We start from the raw sequence: 14,184 nt of genomic DNA on the forward strand, positions 1-14,184 counted from the left end.
AAGAGAATCTCTCTCTCTAACAGTAAATTAAATTAGCGTAGCATGAAGTCATAGTAGTTTAATGTTACAGTGCCACTTTCAGTGAGAAACTTATCATGAAATTAAAATACTGTCATCCCCAAAAGGGAAAAAATTACTAGTTCCCAACTTTCATCTCTCAGCTGCTCTCTTGTCTTTTCTTCCGTAGCTAATTACAGAGCACAGGCCTTCAGCACCCTGCAGCAGAGCATTGATACCACAGCATATTTGAAAATCCACGCTTTTCAGAGAATGAATGAATGTTAGGCATTCCTCTGCTCTGATAGACACATCCAAGATGTCTCTTCTGAAACTGGTCATCATTTTCCACGTGTGCCTTTCTGAAAGCTTTATGGCTTATGTCACTGAGCACAGGATATTCCCATCCTACCTCCCAGCGCTGCTAGAAATCAAACATTTTATTTACCAACCAGCTTATCCCAAACAGAAGTAGTCATGCCCTAAATAAATCCACTGAACTTCCTATAAAGGTCTGTGGTTCTCTGTGCAGTTGATAAAACATGGTTGGGATAGTTAAAATACAGCAAAATCAATTGAAAAACAAATACCAACAAAAAAAGATTGAACTGCTTGTATATGGCAGTGAGTAAAGGTTTTCTGGTGGTGAATCGACAAGGCATTGACATGCAGGGACCTGATGAAATGCTAGCAGACTTGTTTTTAATGGCTACCTTTTATTATTGGTATTCAAATGTTGATAATTGCCTCTGTGAAGAAAAAAAGAAAGATTTGATTGATATGTTAAAATAATTATTTCTAAAACACAAGCGTAATAAGGATAGTCATAATACATTTTTCTAGTATTCTTTTATGTTAAAATACATTTACAACCTTAATATAAGGAGGTCTTGTTTGGAAACAATGGCTGGTTGTTTGGCTGTATTTCATTCTGAAGTTGTTTTTCAGGGATATGCACTACGATCATTCAGCAAAACGTATACCAGAATGAGGTTTGTGATAGCCTTTCTTGGACCTGTAAGCAAATCCATCTGAATTTATGCAATAATCATTGCTTTTGGGTGCCTTATTGCAGTGAAAAGATTTTTTTATTAAAAAAACAAAAACAAAAAAAAAACACACAAAAACAGCCTCATAGCCATAATCTCACAGACAAAGTAAAAGGTTGTATATATCTTGTAATCAATTTATGCTTGTGAGCTCTCATTATCTTTCCTAAATAAGATGTTGTTGCTTGGGGAAATAAAACAGTATTGCAGAGGTGGTCAAGACAGTTCTTGCAGAATTATGAGACTCGAAGGGCAAGTCTGGTGCTTGGCTTTCTTGAATGTCATTTAGCAGCTGGAAGGAACAAGTCTTCACAGCTTTTTATGGGTTGCTTCATTCTAGAAGGTTGACTGAAAAAGCTTGATTTTTTTTTTCCTCTTGAATAAACCCACAAAAATATTTACATTTCAGAAATAGTGTTGATATTTTAATACTACTCATAAAAATACAGCTGTGTGCTGCGGTACTTTTAAGAGTTCATAGGACACTGTGACTTGTTTGATGAATTTTGTAGGCCTCTCTTGGTGCCTTGGTTGCTTCTTTGCAAGCTGTAGAGCAGAGTGGTCTTGAAAGAGCCATTATATTGTGTTGAATAGCTATCGCTAGACGTTGGCATACTTTGATGCTTCTGAAAGCTGAGCATAGGACACGCACCAGGCTCTCTGCACATCCCTTTGTCCTTAATCTCCCTGCTTCCTGGCTCGCTGTTTCCAGAACCTGAAGCCATTCACCAACCACCTCTCACCACATGAGGGATTTTGTGACTGTTCAGAGATTGTTTGCTTCTTATTTCCCTTTTTGTGTCACAGGATATACATGCCTACCTTTCTTCCCCATTAGCCTTAATATGATCCTCCTTGGATCTTGACTCCTTAGGTCAACAGGAAAGAAGCTGCTGGAAAACCCACTTGAAGTGGACAAGTTCCCCACCACAGCCCAGTGCCTGAACATGTGATGGGCGTCTTTTCTTTTTTTGTAGACACTTGGTTATTGTGGTGAGGGTGAGAATAACAGTAAAAAAACATTCCAGTCCTGAGACTTCAAAAAAGTTGTTGATTTCTTGTTTCCACCCTGTTTTGGCAGCAGCATTGAAATATCTGCGGGCTTGGGTGGAAGGGAGTGGCTGTTGGAAGAGAAAAAAGGTCTGTGTTCATAGTCGTTAAAAAAAAAAAAGCTCTGGTGAAGTCTTCCTCTTAGTTGTACTCCACCAGAATAGGGTATGTATCAGAGCCTTCCTTCCATTGTGGGGTTCGTTAGGGACTGAAGGGCAGAGGGCCTGAGATGAGGTGCGCTGAAAAGCTGCTCCTGCATCCTCTGCTGCTGCTGTTAGTGCTGGGGATCGCAGCCACGAACCCTAGTGCCTGAGTCCTGACATGGTGGATTTAGTCAAAAAAATGGTGCTTCCAAATGGAAAAATTTAATTAAAGAATAGTTATAAACACATAATTTCATTTGGCAATAATCTTTTCAAGTGCCCTGTGTCAGCCAGACTGCAGACTGTTCTGATTTTATTGGTTTTTGCTGTGGCCTGAAGATGGTGTTGGGTTGTTTCACTGGCATTCGTGAGCTCAGATTGGTCTCACTGGTTAGCCAGTCCCTGCCTTGCTTTTATTTGTTCCATCAATAACAAATCTGAAAAGAACTTGTTGCAGATAGAAGGCGCTTGCTGAATGAAACACAAAAAAAAAAAAAGCATGCATTTGTTCTTCAACATTGTTTTCTCCAAAGGCCTGTTTTATTATAGTTTCTTCTCTTACATCAATGTGTTCTGTATGTCATCTGTAAAGTATTAAATGCAACTATAAAGTGTAAGTGCCTTATATATGTTACTAACATGTCTTCTCTGTTTGTGTTACTCAGGCTGTGAAATTTGAGCCGTATCATGACAGTGCATTAGCTAGATTTCTGCTAAAACGGGGTTTGAGAGTAAGTACTCTAAAATACAGCCAACTCATGCTAAATTCCTGGCATTATGTCAAGAAATTGTCACGTGTGCTAATTGTAATGTTTTACTTCACCTCTAGAACAAAAGAATCGGTCACTTCTTGTTTTGGTTTTTAAGAAGCGAGATTGCCCAGTCCATGCACTACCAGCAGAGATTTGCTGTGATCCTAGAAGCCTATCTTAGGGGCTGTGGAAAAGCAATGCTACATGATTTCATGAAACAGGTTCAAGTAATTGAATTGCTGCATAAAGTCACAATGGAGATAAAATCGGTTTCTGCAGAAAAGTATGATGTCACTTCTCAAGGTATGCACTAACAGGCGTTTCTACATTTGCAATAGTGTTGTTTTTCCCTTTGGGTGTGAAAATATAGACATCAAATTGTACTGTTTATTAAAAAAAATCATGGATAGATGATGCTGTAGATACCTGTCTACATAGACAGTCAAAGGGTGCTGTTATTACTTTTTATAAAATGCCAGTGTAAGTTGATAGTGATTGAACTAATAATACATTTGTTTTCTCTTTCCACCCCAAAAAGGATGAATATTAATATTGTAGAATGTACATTTTCATGCTGCTTTTACTTATCTTCATGAACCTCATGCCATGCAACTGGGAGGTTAAGATCTTGAACATATCCTTTAGTTCAGTGCCAGCACTGAAAAAAGAATCAACCCAGGACACAAACATTAACTGGAAATGAACAAAAAATGACACTTGCCAAGAAACACAGCGTTATCCTAAGCAGTCACTCCAACACCCTTGGCAAGACCATGGAGGAGTTGAGGACAGTCTCTGCTAGGTCACAAAGAAGCTGGTGGATCAGCCATGAATCAGAGCACATCTTTGGTGCTTTGTGATGTGATGAATAGGAGTCCTGTGAGACACAAATGTGGTATTGTTGCTTTCAGTTCCTGTAAGCACTGCTTTGGAAGCAGGGTTTTTTGTTTTGTTTTGTTTTACTGACTTCCTTAAAAGCTTTTTTATCATCATTCCTGTTAGTTGCTTGGAGCTGGGACTAACTGCATGAGACATATGACAATATTCAAATTCTAAAAGCAGTAGAGAGAGACCAGCTCTTCCTGTGTGTTCAGCCTAGTATGTTCTAGGCCACAACGTCCTTGGTTCAGAAAGTCATTCCTGCTCTGGTTACGTAGAGGTGGCTGGGGTGGTGGTCAGGATGCAGATGTTCTTGCAGACCTTGTCTGGAGAAGTGAGGCGTCCTCTGAGGAACTGACTGTTGTACTTACTGGCTGTTAGGAGATATTGTTTGGGGTTGGAGATTTCTGTATCAAAAGCATGGTATAAACACAGAGCATTGGGTACTGCCTTTGTTACTAAAATTGTTTATGTCACTTGAAAAAGACACTTCATGAAATCACAAAGAAATTTAAAGGGAAATATTCATTTATTCTTCAATATATATCAGTTACATTGCCACATAATGTGAATTACAAGACTTACTAAATGCATATGAAGTATTCTTTGTAAACAGCACTATAAATTTATCTGAAAGTGCTATATAATCTAAACACATTTGGTCAGATTCGAATGTCTCAGAAAGAAACTTACAGCCTTGCAGATGTACGTCTGTAGCAGCAGTGGTTTCCATAATGCATTATCTGTGAAGGGTATGTGGGAAAAGAAGAAAAGTTTCAAGAGAAAGCAATCACATTAACACCCACCGGATTTTGAAATTAAAGAATCTCTGTATTTAATCTACAGCAGAACAGTTAGAGAAGTCTTACATAATTGACATTTCCACTGAATAAGGCTTTCATTCAGACTGTCCTACTAATGACATATCTGGTTTAATTTATTCTCAGATTACTGAGGATATAATTTTTCCTATAGGCATTCTATACTTCTTAATTTTTTAAAAATGCATTTCCTAAACTTTCTTGTTTAGCTCATTGCTTATTTGCCCTATCGTTTCTAATGCTCTTATTTATTTATATTTTAAGCCTGAATGCTTTAGACTGTTTCATTTCATTCTGTCATGCAGACTCCTCTAATTCTTGTATATATTTTTCTTCCTCAAGTGCTTGTGGATTTTTTTTTAAATTGCTTTTAGGTCTGTGGTACTCCAGTAGCAATCATGCCATCAAACTTTCTTTCACTTTTTGTGTAATCTCTTTGTTTTTAATTAAACATAACAAGTGATAATAAATAAGTTCTTAAGATCATAGTATTACCAGCTTAGATAGGATTGTCTGCTTTCATCACCACTGTATTAGATGATTTGTCTTCCAAGTATGTGCCTTTGCAGCTGTTTCTTTTCTTAAAATGCGTAGTACTTTGTTCTTAAGCTAGGTCAACATTGGAAAATGTTTTAGCAAGTGCTTTCACTTGTGTTTTAAAATCAGTTAATGCCTAATTTTTACTATGAGTTCCTGTATCTTGCTGTCAGATCTTTTTTTTTTTTTTTTTACCAGCGTCACATCAATCACCTGGCATTTCTAGGTACTTCTTTTCTAAAAGCATTTAGAATAGGTTTCCCATGTGTATTCTGTGAATTTTCTTGGCTTGACTTTCTTAATTTGATAGCAGCTTTTGAAATGTCATAATTTTGTATATATTAGATATCCAGGTCCATTGCAAGCTTTCTCATTAAAATCTATTTTTTTTGCTTTTTAATTTTTAGCATCAAAAGTTCTTGAACATGTATATTCAGTCTCTACTGTGTAGCTCCAATTTTTTTTGGAGTAGCATTCAGGTATTTCTCCTAACAAAGGGTAATATCCAATGTATTGCTTATATTGCTCATGTCCGTTAGCTGAGATGAGCAAAGTGCATGGTATTATGCATACTGCTTTAAGTTGAAGACTCAAAAGCTTGAGGTTTTATCAATGAAGAGATTCAGTTTGTATGTAAACAAAAAATCTTGTTCATATAAATAAATAAACTGCAAATTTTCTTCTTCCTGGAATGTGAGATTAACAAGGCTACAACAGGAAATCTTGGATGGTAAATTCAGCATCTCTGTAGTTGAATACCTTATGGTTATAGTACACGGTACTCCAAGAATTCAAAAGCCACGAGTCTGGCTATAAGTGCAGTGAGATAGGTCAAAATAATGGAAAATGCAGGGTGCTTTTAGTTGCGTCTTCCTTTTGAGCCTTTGAAGTAGATATATCAATTTTTCTTTGGCAGTTATAAGGTCAAAATATATTTTTGTGTGTTGTGCTGTGTTCTTTTGCTCTTTTTAAATGAAGGGTGACATTTTAATGTAATCTCCTAAACCCTAGAGATAGTCTTCAGAAGAACACCAAGCACTGTGTAGTACTTTCAACACTGTGTAGAGGGCTCATGATTTGTGAGGTGCTTGAAGACTTTAGCATTAAGTGTCTGAAACAGCCCCATTCATAAAGCAAGTTAAAGAGTTTTCCTTCATTCCTCAAATCAGAACATCCTTGAGGAAAGCAATTTAAAACTAAACGGGGACTCTTTTTGTTAAATTGTGTTGCTTAACAAGTTTGATTAGTTATAACTTTTTTCCTTCCACCTTCTGATTTCAATAACTTTTCTTACTTGCAATTGCAGTTATTGCACAGCTTAGACAAAAGCTTGAAAAACTACAGAGCAGCAAACTTCCAGAAAGTTTTAGAGTCCCATATGATCCTGGGCTAAGAGCAGGAGCCCTAGTGGTAAGTAGTACAAATCCTTTTTTGAAAAAGAATCTCCTATCTATGTTTCATTTGGTAAAATTTTTTTTGCATGAAATATGATGATATTTCATGGCTTCCGAAGGATTTTACTCCCGTAGCTAATAGCATTTTTCTAAATGTAATTACATGCTACCATGCACTAAAACAAAAACACCATAGAATCCTAATCATTAAATGTCAATTAAATTGAGGATTTAACCAGGTAACTGACTTCTTTTTACATTAAATACCTGTATAAAACTGTTTCAGTTCACTTCAGGGGCTTTGGGATATTCAGTTTCTGTTCCTACATTTACTTTCTCTGTCTTACCTTAAAGATGTCTCTGACCTTCATATGTCATTAAGGTTTAGGTCCAGACCATGGTCTTACTAGACAAAAATGTTGACCTTAGCTATTTTGATTTTTTCTATATCTATATGTTGATTGTGTTGCTTTTATTAGGATATAAATTAGCATTTTTAGAAACATGTTAAGAAACACTTATTTTTTATGTGTTGCTTCCTACAGTTTTGTGGTGAGATTATGAAGGCTCATGCCTTTGCATGTTTTGCGAAGTTAAAAACATGATTAATAAAACAACAGATGTGTTGTGAAAGTCGATTTGCTCTTGCACCTACTATGCAATGTGAGGTTAGGGTGAAGAAGCACAATGAAGGTCTTTGGATTCACTTGATGTGCAGCGAGAGGGAGCCCACAAGCCAGTCACTAGGGTACTCATTTGGGTAACTGATATTATTTCTCCATATCTATCCATGTTTCTGTTAAATAAACCCGTGCCTTTGTGGACAGGCTACAACCTAGTCTATCTTCAGATTGAAAGAGCTGAACACCTCTCAGCTGGGCACGACAGAGGTGCTGTGAGAACAGAAGTCAATTCAAGCATTATTTACTTAAGAATATAAAATTTCTGACTTCTTCAAAATCTTAATTTAAATATTATCAATTTTTATACTTGTATATTTTTTTAACTTTTAAACTTCATTTATTTAGCTTTTTAACAAAAAATAGACTTCAAAATAAAACATATTTTCTAGTTTTCCTTCACAATAGGAAGTGTGCAGCCCTACCAGGACCTTCCTAGATACAGGAAGCAATTGATTTACAAAGGAAAGTAGTTATGTCCAAAAATACATAGGCTACAGCCTTTTTTTTTTTCTTCAAACTGTATGAACAGACACATTTGATACAATGAGCTATGTTGGTAACCTTTAATTTCATCTTCATTCTAGCAAGTGTTACTTGTCCGTAAGCTTAAAATCCTCTTAGCCTGAAATTTGAACATTCTAAACCAGATATTAGGAGCAAAATCAGTGTTTCTAGTACATTCAAAGATAAGCATTTCTTTTCTTTAAAAAAAAAAAAACAAACATGTACAAACTGTTTTATTTCAAATTGCAAGCTCAGAACCTCAATCTACAAAATATGAATATCCCAAAATACTCTTTTTCTGACATTAATTCTGTCAGCTCTCAAGCACTAGTGTACGAATGTTTTTTTAGATGCTTAGATCTAGATTTAGATCCTAGATTTTAGATGCCTTTACTGTACATGGTTGTGTTCCAACAATGATCTAGGAATTCCAGGATAGAAAGTGTTAATACTACATTTGTATTAGACATTAGTTGAGAAAACATTTGAAATTATGCAATTTCTGTAGTTTCATTGCTGAACTTCTCAAGATTAAAAATTTAGCAAGCCTAAATGACTGTTTATTCTGTTATTTTATGACTTATTATGTTAAATTACTTTCACAAGTGCCATTTTCCACATAAATTTGACTGAATGATTTGCTTAGGAAATTGAATTAAATCAAGCACTCTGGAATAACCGAGGTGACTAGAAGTCATGAGGGTAGATGATGTGGCAAATTGCATTGGACAACTATTATTTTCCTGGTTTGCAAAGCAGCTCTCAGAGTGCTGTTGGGAAGTTCAATATTTGCCAATTATGTCAGAAGCTTTTATTCCTGGTTCGAAAGTTCTTTCTGTCTGAAGCAGATTTACAAGTTAAATCCAGTTTCAGAGCATCAAGGCATGCTTTTCCCTTTATCGTGGAGAGTGTTAAAAGCTTTGCAGGTTCAGTGAGATTTTCTGTGGCAGCCGAGTACCATTCTTTACATGTCATTTCGGTGTGTTTCGTGTGGTATAACAGGTTGGAGGTTTGTGAACTACTCTGTAGCTGACGTATGAAAAGGTTAGCTGTGTTATGTTGGAGTACAATGCCTAGCAATAAATGTGTCTTTTCACAGATAGAAAAATGTAAAGTAATGGCATCTAAGAAGAAGCCCCTGTGGCTTGAGTTTAAATGTGCAGATCCAACCGCTCTATCGAATGAAACCATAGGCATCATCTTCAAACATGGAGATGACCTCCGCCAGGACATGCTTATTTTACAGGTATGATAGCTAAAATGCTGTGCTGTAGGTATAGAGTGAATAATGTGAATATTTAACTGTTGTTTTACTTCTCAGAAACGTACACATTTTCTTTACTGTCCACATAAAATAGGAGGCCGTCTTTCATTTTTTAAACTGTATGACAAGCTGATATTAAACCTGGATCTTCTTTTTTGTACTACAGTGTTTTATGTTACTGCTACCCTGTTTTTTCCTGCCATATGCCATACATACTCCACATTTTAGTGTTTGAGAGAAGGAATCGGTTATTTAGTGCAAGATGGCCTGGTTTTCTGAAGAGTTTTTGTGATTTATTTATGCAGTGGGTGAAGTTACAAATGAAAAAGAAATTGGCAGGTACCATTGCTGCAGTAATATTTCATCAATTTTTCTGACAAACTGGCTTGTTAGCACTTTTGGTGATATTTATGGGGGAAAATGGGTGTATTTACTAATGTGTTCAATCTCATATCATGTAGAAATCATACAAGATACTTATTAATACTTTATAAAACGCTAGAGAGTGCTTGAGCATAGGACAGGTTAGGAAATATAAAGCCTGGTTCTGTAAGTGATAATTTTAAATGGCTGCACACTTTCTGTGTTTATCTCTCAAGCTGCAAAATAAGACAAGTTCAGCCCTATCTCAGACGTATGGGTGGTGTTATTTGTGTGAGTAATAAATAATGCCCAAACAACTTGAAATAACTTAGTGGATACATTTTGGTTTTACTAGATTCTTCGAATTATGGAATCCATTTGGGAAGCAGAATCGTTGGACCTCTGTCTGCTACCATATGGCTGTATTTCTACAGGGAACAAAATAGGTATGAGATCATGCTTACTATAATTAGAAATTTAAAATATCATATATTCATACTTGGTATGAAGAAGTGGTGAAAGTTAATGACTTATTCCAGATGTTTTTTTAATGTATTAATAAGAATGAAGCAGAGAAAAGGGTTAAACTAACAAAACATTTGTGTTTTTTCCTGACCTAAAACTTCATACCCTGTACTACATAGAAGCAACAGCATTAGTTAACAGGATGTTCAGTCTGTATTCCTCATTTGTCATTAGGTAACACAGCACAGATCATCTATTTTCTAGAATTTATGCTGGGAGAAATCAAGGAGTTGCTTTTGAAGCTTCCAGAAGGACCACGTAATGGTGTGTAGAGCAGCTTGATCAGCTTGAGAAAAGTCCATTTACACCCAGAAATGCCAAACTGATATATAATTTGTACTTTCTGATGGCTCCAAGCTGACTCGTTGTGATTGAGTTTGCATATATTATGTATCCTAGCACATCCACTTTGTACAGTTTCCTGGTACCCAGATAATACAGAATTGTTTGTAGAGTTAATTTTACTGACCAGTTCCTGAACAATTGGCTGGAGAAAAACCTCCTTGGTGTAGAAAAATTGGCCATGTCCAAATGAAGCTATGGTGCTGAAAAGAATGCTTTGGCAGGTATAAACCATGCATCAGTGAGATGGATTAACAAGTACTGCTCTGCCATTTACTCAAAGCCTGGACATGCGTAAAAATTAGTAAGGTTGTTAACTCCTGTCATCTGTGTAGTTAGCAGTATGATAGTAACTGCATGGATAGATAAAATAATGATAATATAAATTCTGCCACATATCTCCCATGATCTCCAGCTTTTTACTCCTTTTTTCTTTCTACAATATATTTTGCTTTATGGATTGAAGAATGATGAACTGAGTCCCAATAAAATTAAGAATTTTTAATAAATATCTGCAATGTACTTCCTCTCTAAAATACATTGCCACATAAAATTTTTATCATCCTTTCTTTTGGCTTCAAGATTTCTCAGCATTGCAGAGAACCCAAGCTCACTGATAAAATAATTGGTTTCATGACACATAAAGAGTTTTCTTTTTCCAATATAAGTGTTTTAAAACTAAATAAATCATATTGATAGAATTCTAATATAGGAAATGGAACACAATATATAAAAATACTAACTACACTTTGACTGTAAATATAGGGAGTTGTGTGTTTGTTTGTTTGTTTTTTACCCTTATGTAAGTTGTAAAAAAAAAAAAAAAAAAAAGCTATTTTCTTTTAGATAGATTTCAGGATTTTGTTTAATTTTATTTAAAATCATCCTAAGGGAATGTAACATTGAAATAATTGGGGAAGGTGGAATGATTCTGCTAGTGATCATAGCATTCTCATATTCAACTTACAGACTTCAGTTTTCTTTCATGAATTCTTAATTGATTCCCCATTCTTTGATCTTTGGTTAGGAAATAATTGTTTGTTTTCCTACTTGCATGGTGGAGATGTAAGAATTTAGCATCCCCCCAGCACCACAGTAGGGGCATGGTTAATCACATAAAGGCTTCTGTTCAGTTTGCTGAGAATACCTGCAGCCTAAATTAGTAATACCCAATCTGGGACACTTTGATGTAGAGCTTATGCTTGTTAAGAACAAAACCAAAGAGTGGTGACATGCAAACATTACTTCATGATACTCGTTTGTGGTTTTCTTCCAAGCTGCTTCTTCCCTACCTCATAATATTTCCATGAAACTTGGGGCATTTTCTGTGTATTTACACAAGGACAATACCACATTTTACACTGAGTATATGGAAACAGCCGAGTGTCTTACAGATTTCCTGACACCTGGCTGGTATCCCCTCCTGAATAGATCTTTCTCAGTCTGCTGAAGACATCTGCATTTAATGCAGTTTGCAGTTCTGGAAACATCTGCCCCCTCCACTGCTGCTGCCAAATAGACCTCAGGGGGAAGAACTTTCTCTTCCATGTATCACCAGTAAAAGATCATACCCTATTATCTCTCCCCTTGACGTTGCCATATGTTCCTGGCTCTGCAGAGCAATTATCACTACTTACTAAGCTGTATCACTGCCAAATTTAAAAAGTTCAAGCTGGCACATAATGTAAAAGTCACCTGCTTTAGTACCACAGATCCCTAGAAACATTGTGGATTCCTCCCAGCTGAATGAAGTTCACTTGAGATCCTCTATCCCAGTAACTGAAGCCTTCTCTAAGACTAACCATACCTACTGAGAGACAGATCTGTATTCAGAGGGATTTGCCAGTAGAGATGTACTATTTCAGCGTTTTTTTTTATTTTTTATTTTTTACCATGGTGCCTTTAAAGTATTTACTCAGGCAGAATAATCACTACAACATTTTGTGTAGGTTTTTTATCAGTCTTTTGGCACTACAGTGGACAATGATCAGTAAAGAGTTTTCATGAGCATCTGCTTTAAAATCTGCAGACCTTTCACACTGCTAATCAATACAGCTTTGCTGGGAGAAGTTGAAAATGAAAATGAACGCAGAAGATGCCTCCTGCAGCAGCTCCACTCCCCTGGAATCAAGAAGCTGTTGACCAGTAGAGGGAGATTTGTGAGCACAGACGGGGGAAGCCTTTCAACAGCTGGAATGTGATCTGGAGCTCACTGAGGAGGAAAGCAACAGCTTGACAAGCACAAACCAAAATGCAGAGTTTTTTAATTTCGTGGTGGTGGTTTTCGGAGGTCGTATTTCCACAACAGTTTGGTTACAAACAAAACCACGTCTTTTTCATGACAGAGGAAATACCACCAGGGGAGAATTTATTTGTGCATGGAAGGCAGAAGAGAATTTATCTATGCATGGAACAGAAGATTACTATTTTGTTTTTCCGTTACTGAAAAATTTGCACATAATTCAGTACTTGCAAAAGGGTAGGGCTATGAACAGATAGAAATTCATCTGTTTCAGGTAGTCAAACTGAATCCAGATCAGAAACTGCTTTGAGTCACTTCTGAGAGAATGGGATATTTCTGTTGGTTGCTTATCGTTCAGCTGGAACTGACGCCAAGCTTTTACCTAGAAGACTTTGTTGAACTTGAACTGGAGGAAGAAAATATATTTCCAGTCACCAAATAACTTCAACTAAAATCTGACCTTCCCTCCTACAGGCATAGAGAATATAAGAGGAGACTGCATATGCCGGTCTTGGCTACAGTGCAGCTTTGTATTGCAGCCTCCCTTTCTGCTTTCTCTCTCTAGGGTACCCTTTTCTTGCATGACTTGTTAGTATGAACAGTAAAAGTCCACGTTTCTGCACATATTGCTGTGATGCACTGATTTGCCTTTGTGAGGATCTGTTCCGTTTAGGGACTTTCACCCTTGTCTGCTGTTGACCTTCCCCATGGCCAGTGGGAAAAAGACTGGTTGTTGAATTGTGTTTCTCTGCTGGTGAAGAACAGTGTGTCCTTACTGACTTGGACCAACGTGTAGGCCCCAACAGCATGAGTTTTCCACCAGCAACCCACTGGCACACTGGTATTCCTGAACCTTTTAGTGTATATGCACATGTAAGCTTAAATTGGATTTACAGTGGGAGGGCCCACAATAGCTCTCTCTGCATCACTGCTCCTCCAGTATCACTTTTGTTTCCAGGCTACCCCAACACTGTGGCTTCTCTTCAGCTCCTCAAATCAGTGAAGCTGGGGAGAAGCTTTTCAGAAAGTGGATGGTACCTGGGCTCCGGCAGGGGATGAGGACAGGAGGGGTAGTTCCCCTGCTCAGGAAAAGCCTCATGCAGCCTCATGTACACTCATCGCGTGATTCTTACCATTTTAAAAGGTTTTACGTTCTCATGGAAGAGTTTAGGATGCCAGGGTAGTTTGGAGCTCTGGCTGGCTTCAGCTGGGAGTGGGCAAGAACCACTGTTGCTTGTAAAATAAACTGCTGCTCACAAGCAATGAAATTATGCAGTTGATATAAAAAAATACAGTTTATTATTTTGCATATTGTATAAGCTTTGATGTCCATTTAATATAAATTCTGGCTTCTCCCTTCCTTTCTGTAGGAATGATCGAAATTGTGAAAGATGCTACAACAATTGCCAAAATCCAGCAGAGTACAGTTGGTAATACCGGTGCGTTTAAAGATGAAATACTAAACCAGTGGCTGAAGGAAAGATGCGTCATTGAGGAGAAGGTGAGCTCTTTGAATTTTTAAACAGGGTGTTGTGGTTTAACCCTTCAGGAAGCTAAGCACAACAGAGCTGTTTGCTTACTCTGCCCCGCAGTGGGATAGAGGAAAGAATCAGGGGAAAAACACGTAAAACTTGTGTGA

General features: G+C 37.0%; 1 protein-coding gene across 3 annotated transcripts in view; it reads left to right on the top strand.

Moving 5' to 3' along the window:
- Positions 1–14,184, top strand: part of PIK3CG (phosphatidylinositol-4,5-bisphosphate 3-kinase catalytic subunit gamma) — a 38,048-nt gene that overhangs the window by 11,131 nt on the left and 12,733 nt on the right. For all 3 annotated transcript variants that reach the window (XM_080575814.1, XM_080575812.1, XM_080575813.1), the window contains exons 3-8: positions 2,905–2,970; positions 3,069–3,294; positions 6,535–6,638; positions 8,909–9,055; positions 9,792–9,882; positions 13,916–14,046. In XM_080575814.1, the coding sequence (XP_080431940.1) occupies positions 2,905–2,970; positions 3,069–3,294; positions 6,535–6,638; positions 8,909–9,055; positions 9,792–9,882; positions 13,916–14,046 (765 nt within the window). The remainder of the gene's footprint in view (positions 1–2,904; positions 2,971–3,068; positions 3,295–6,534; positions 6,639–8,908; positions 9,056–9,791; positions 9,883–13,915; positions 14,047–14,184) is intronic.

Source organism: Anser brachyrhynchus, assembly GCF_964034855.1.
Source record: "Anser brachyrhynchus genome assembly, chromosome: 1".
Classification (NCBI taxonomy): domain Eukaryota; kingdom Metazoa; phylum Chordata; class Aves; order Anseriformes; family Anatidae; genus Anser; species Anser brachyrhynchus.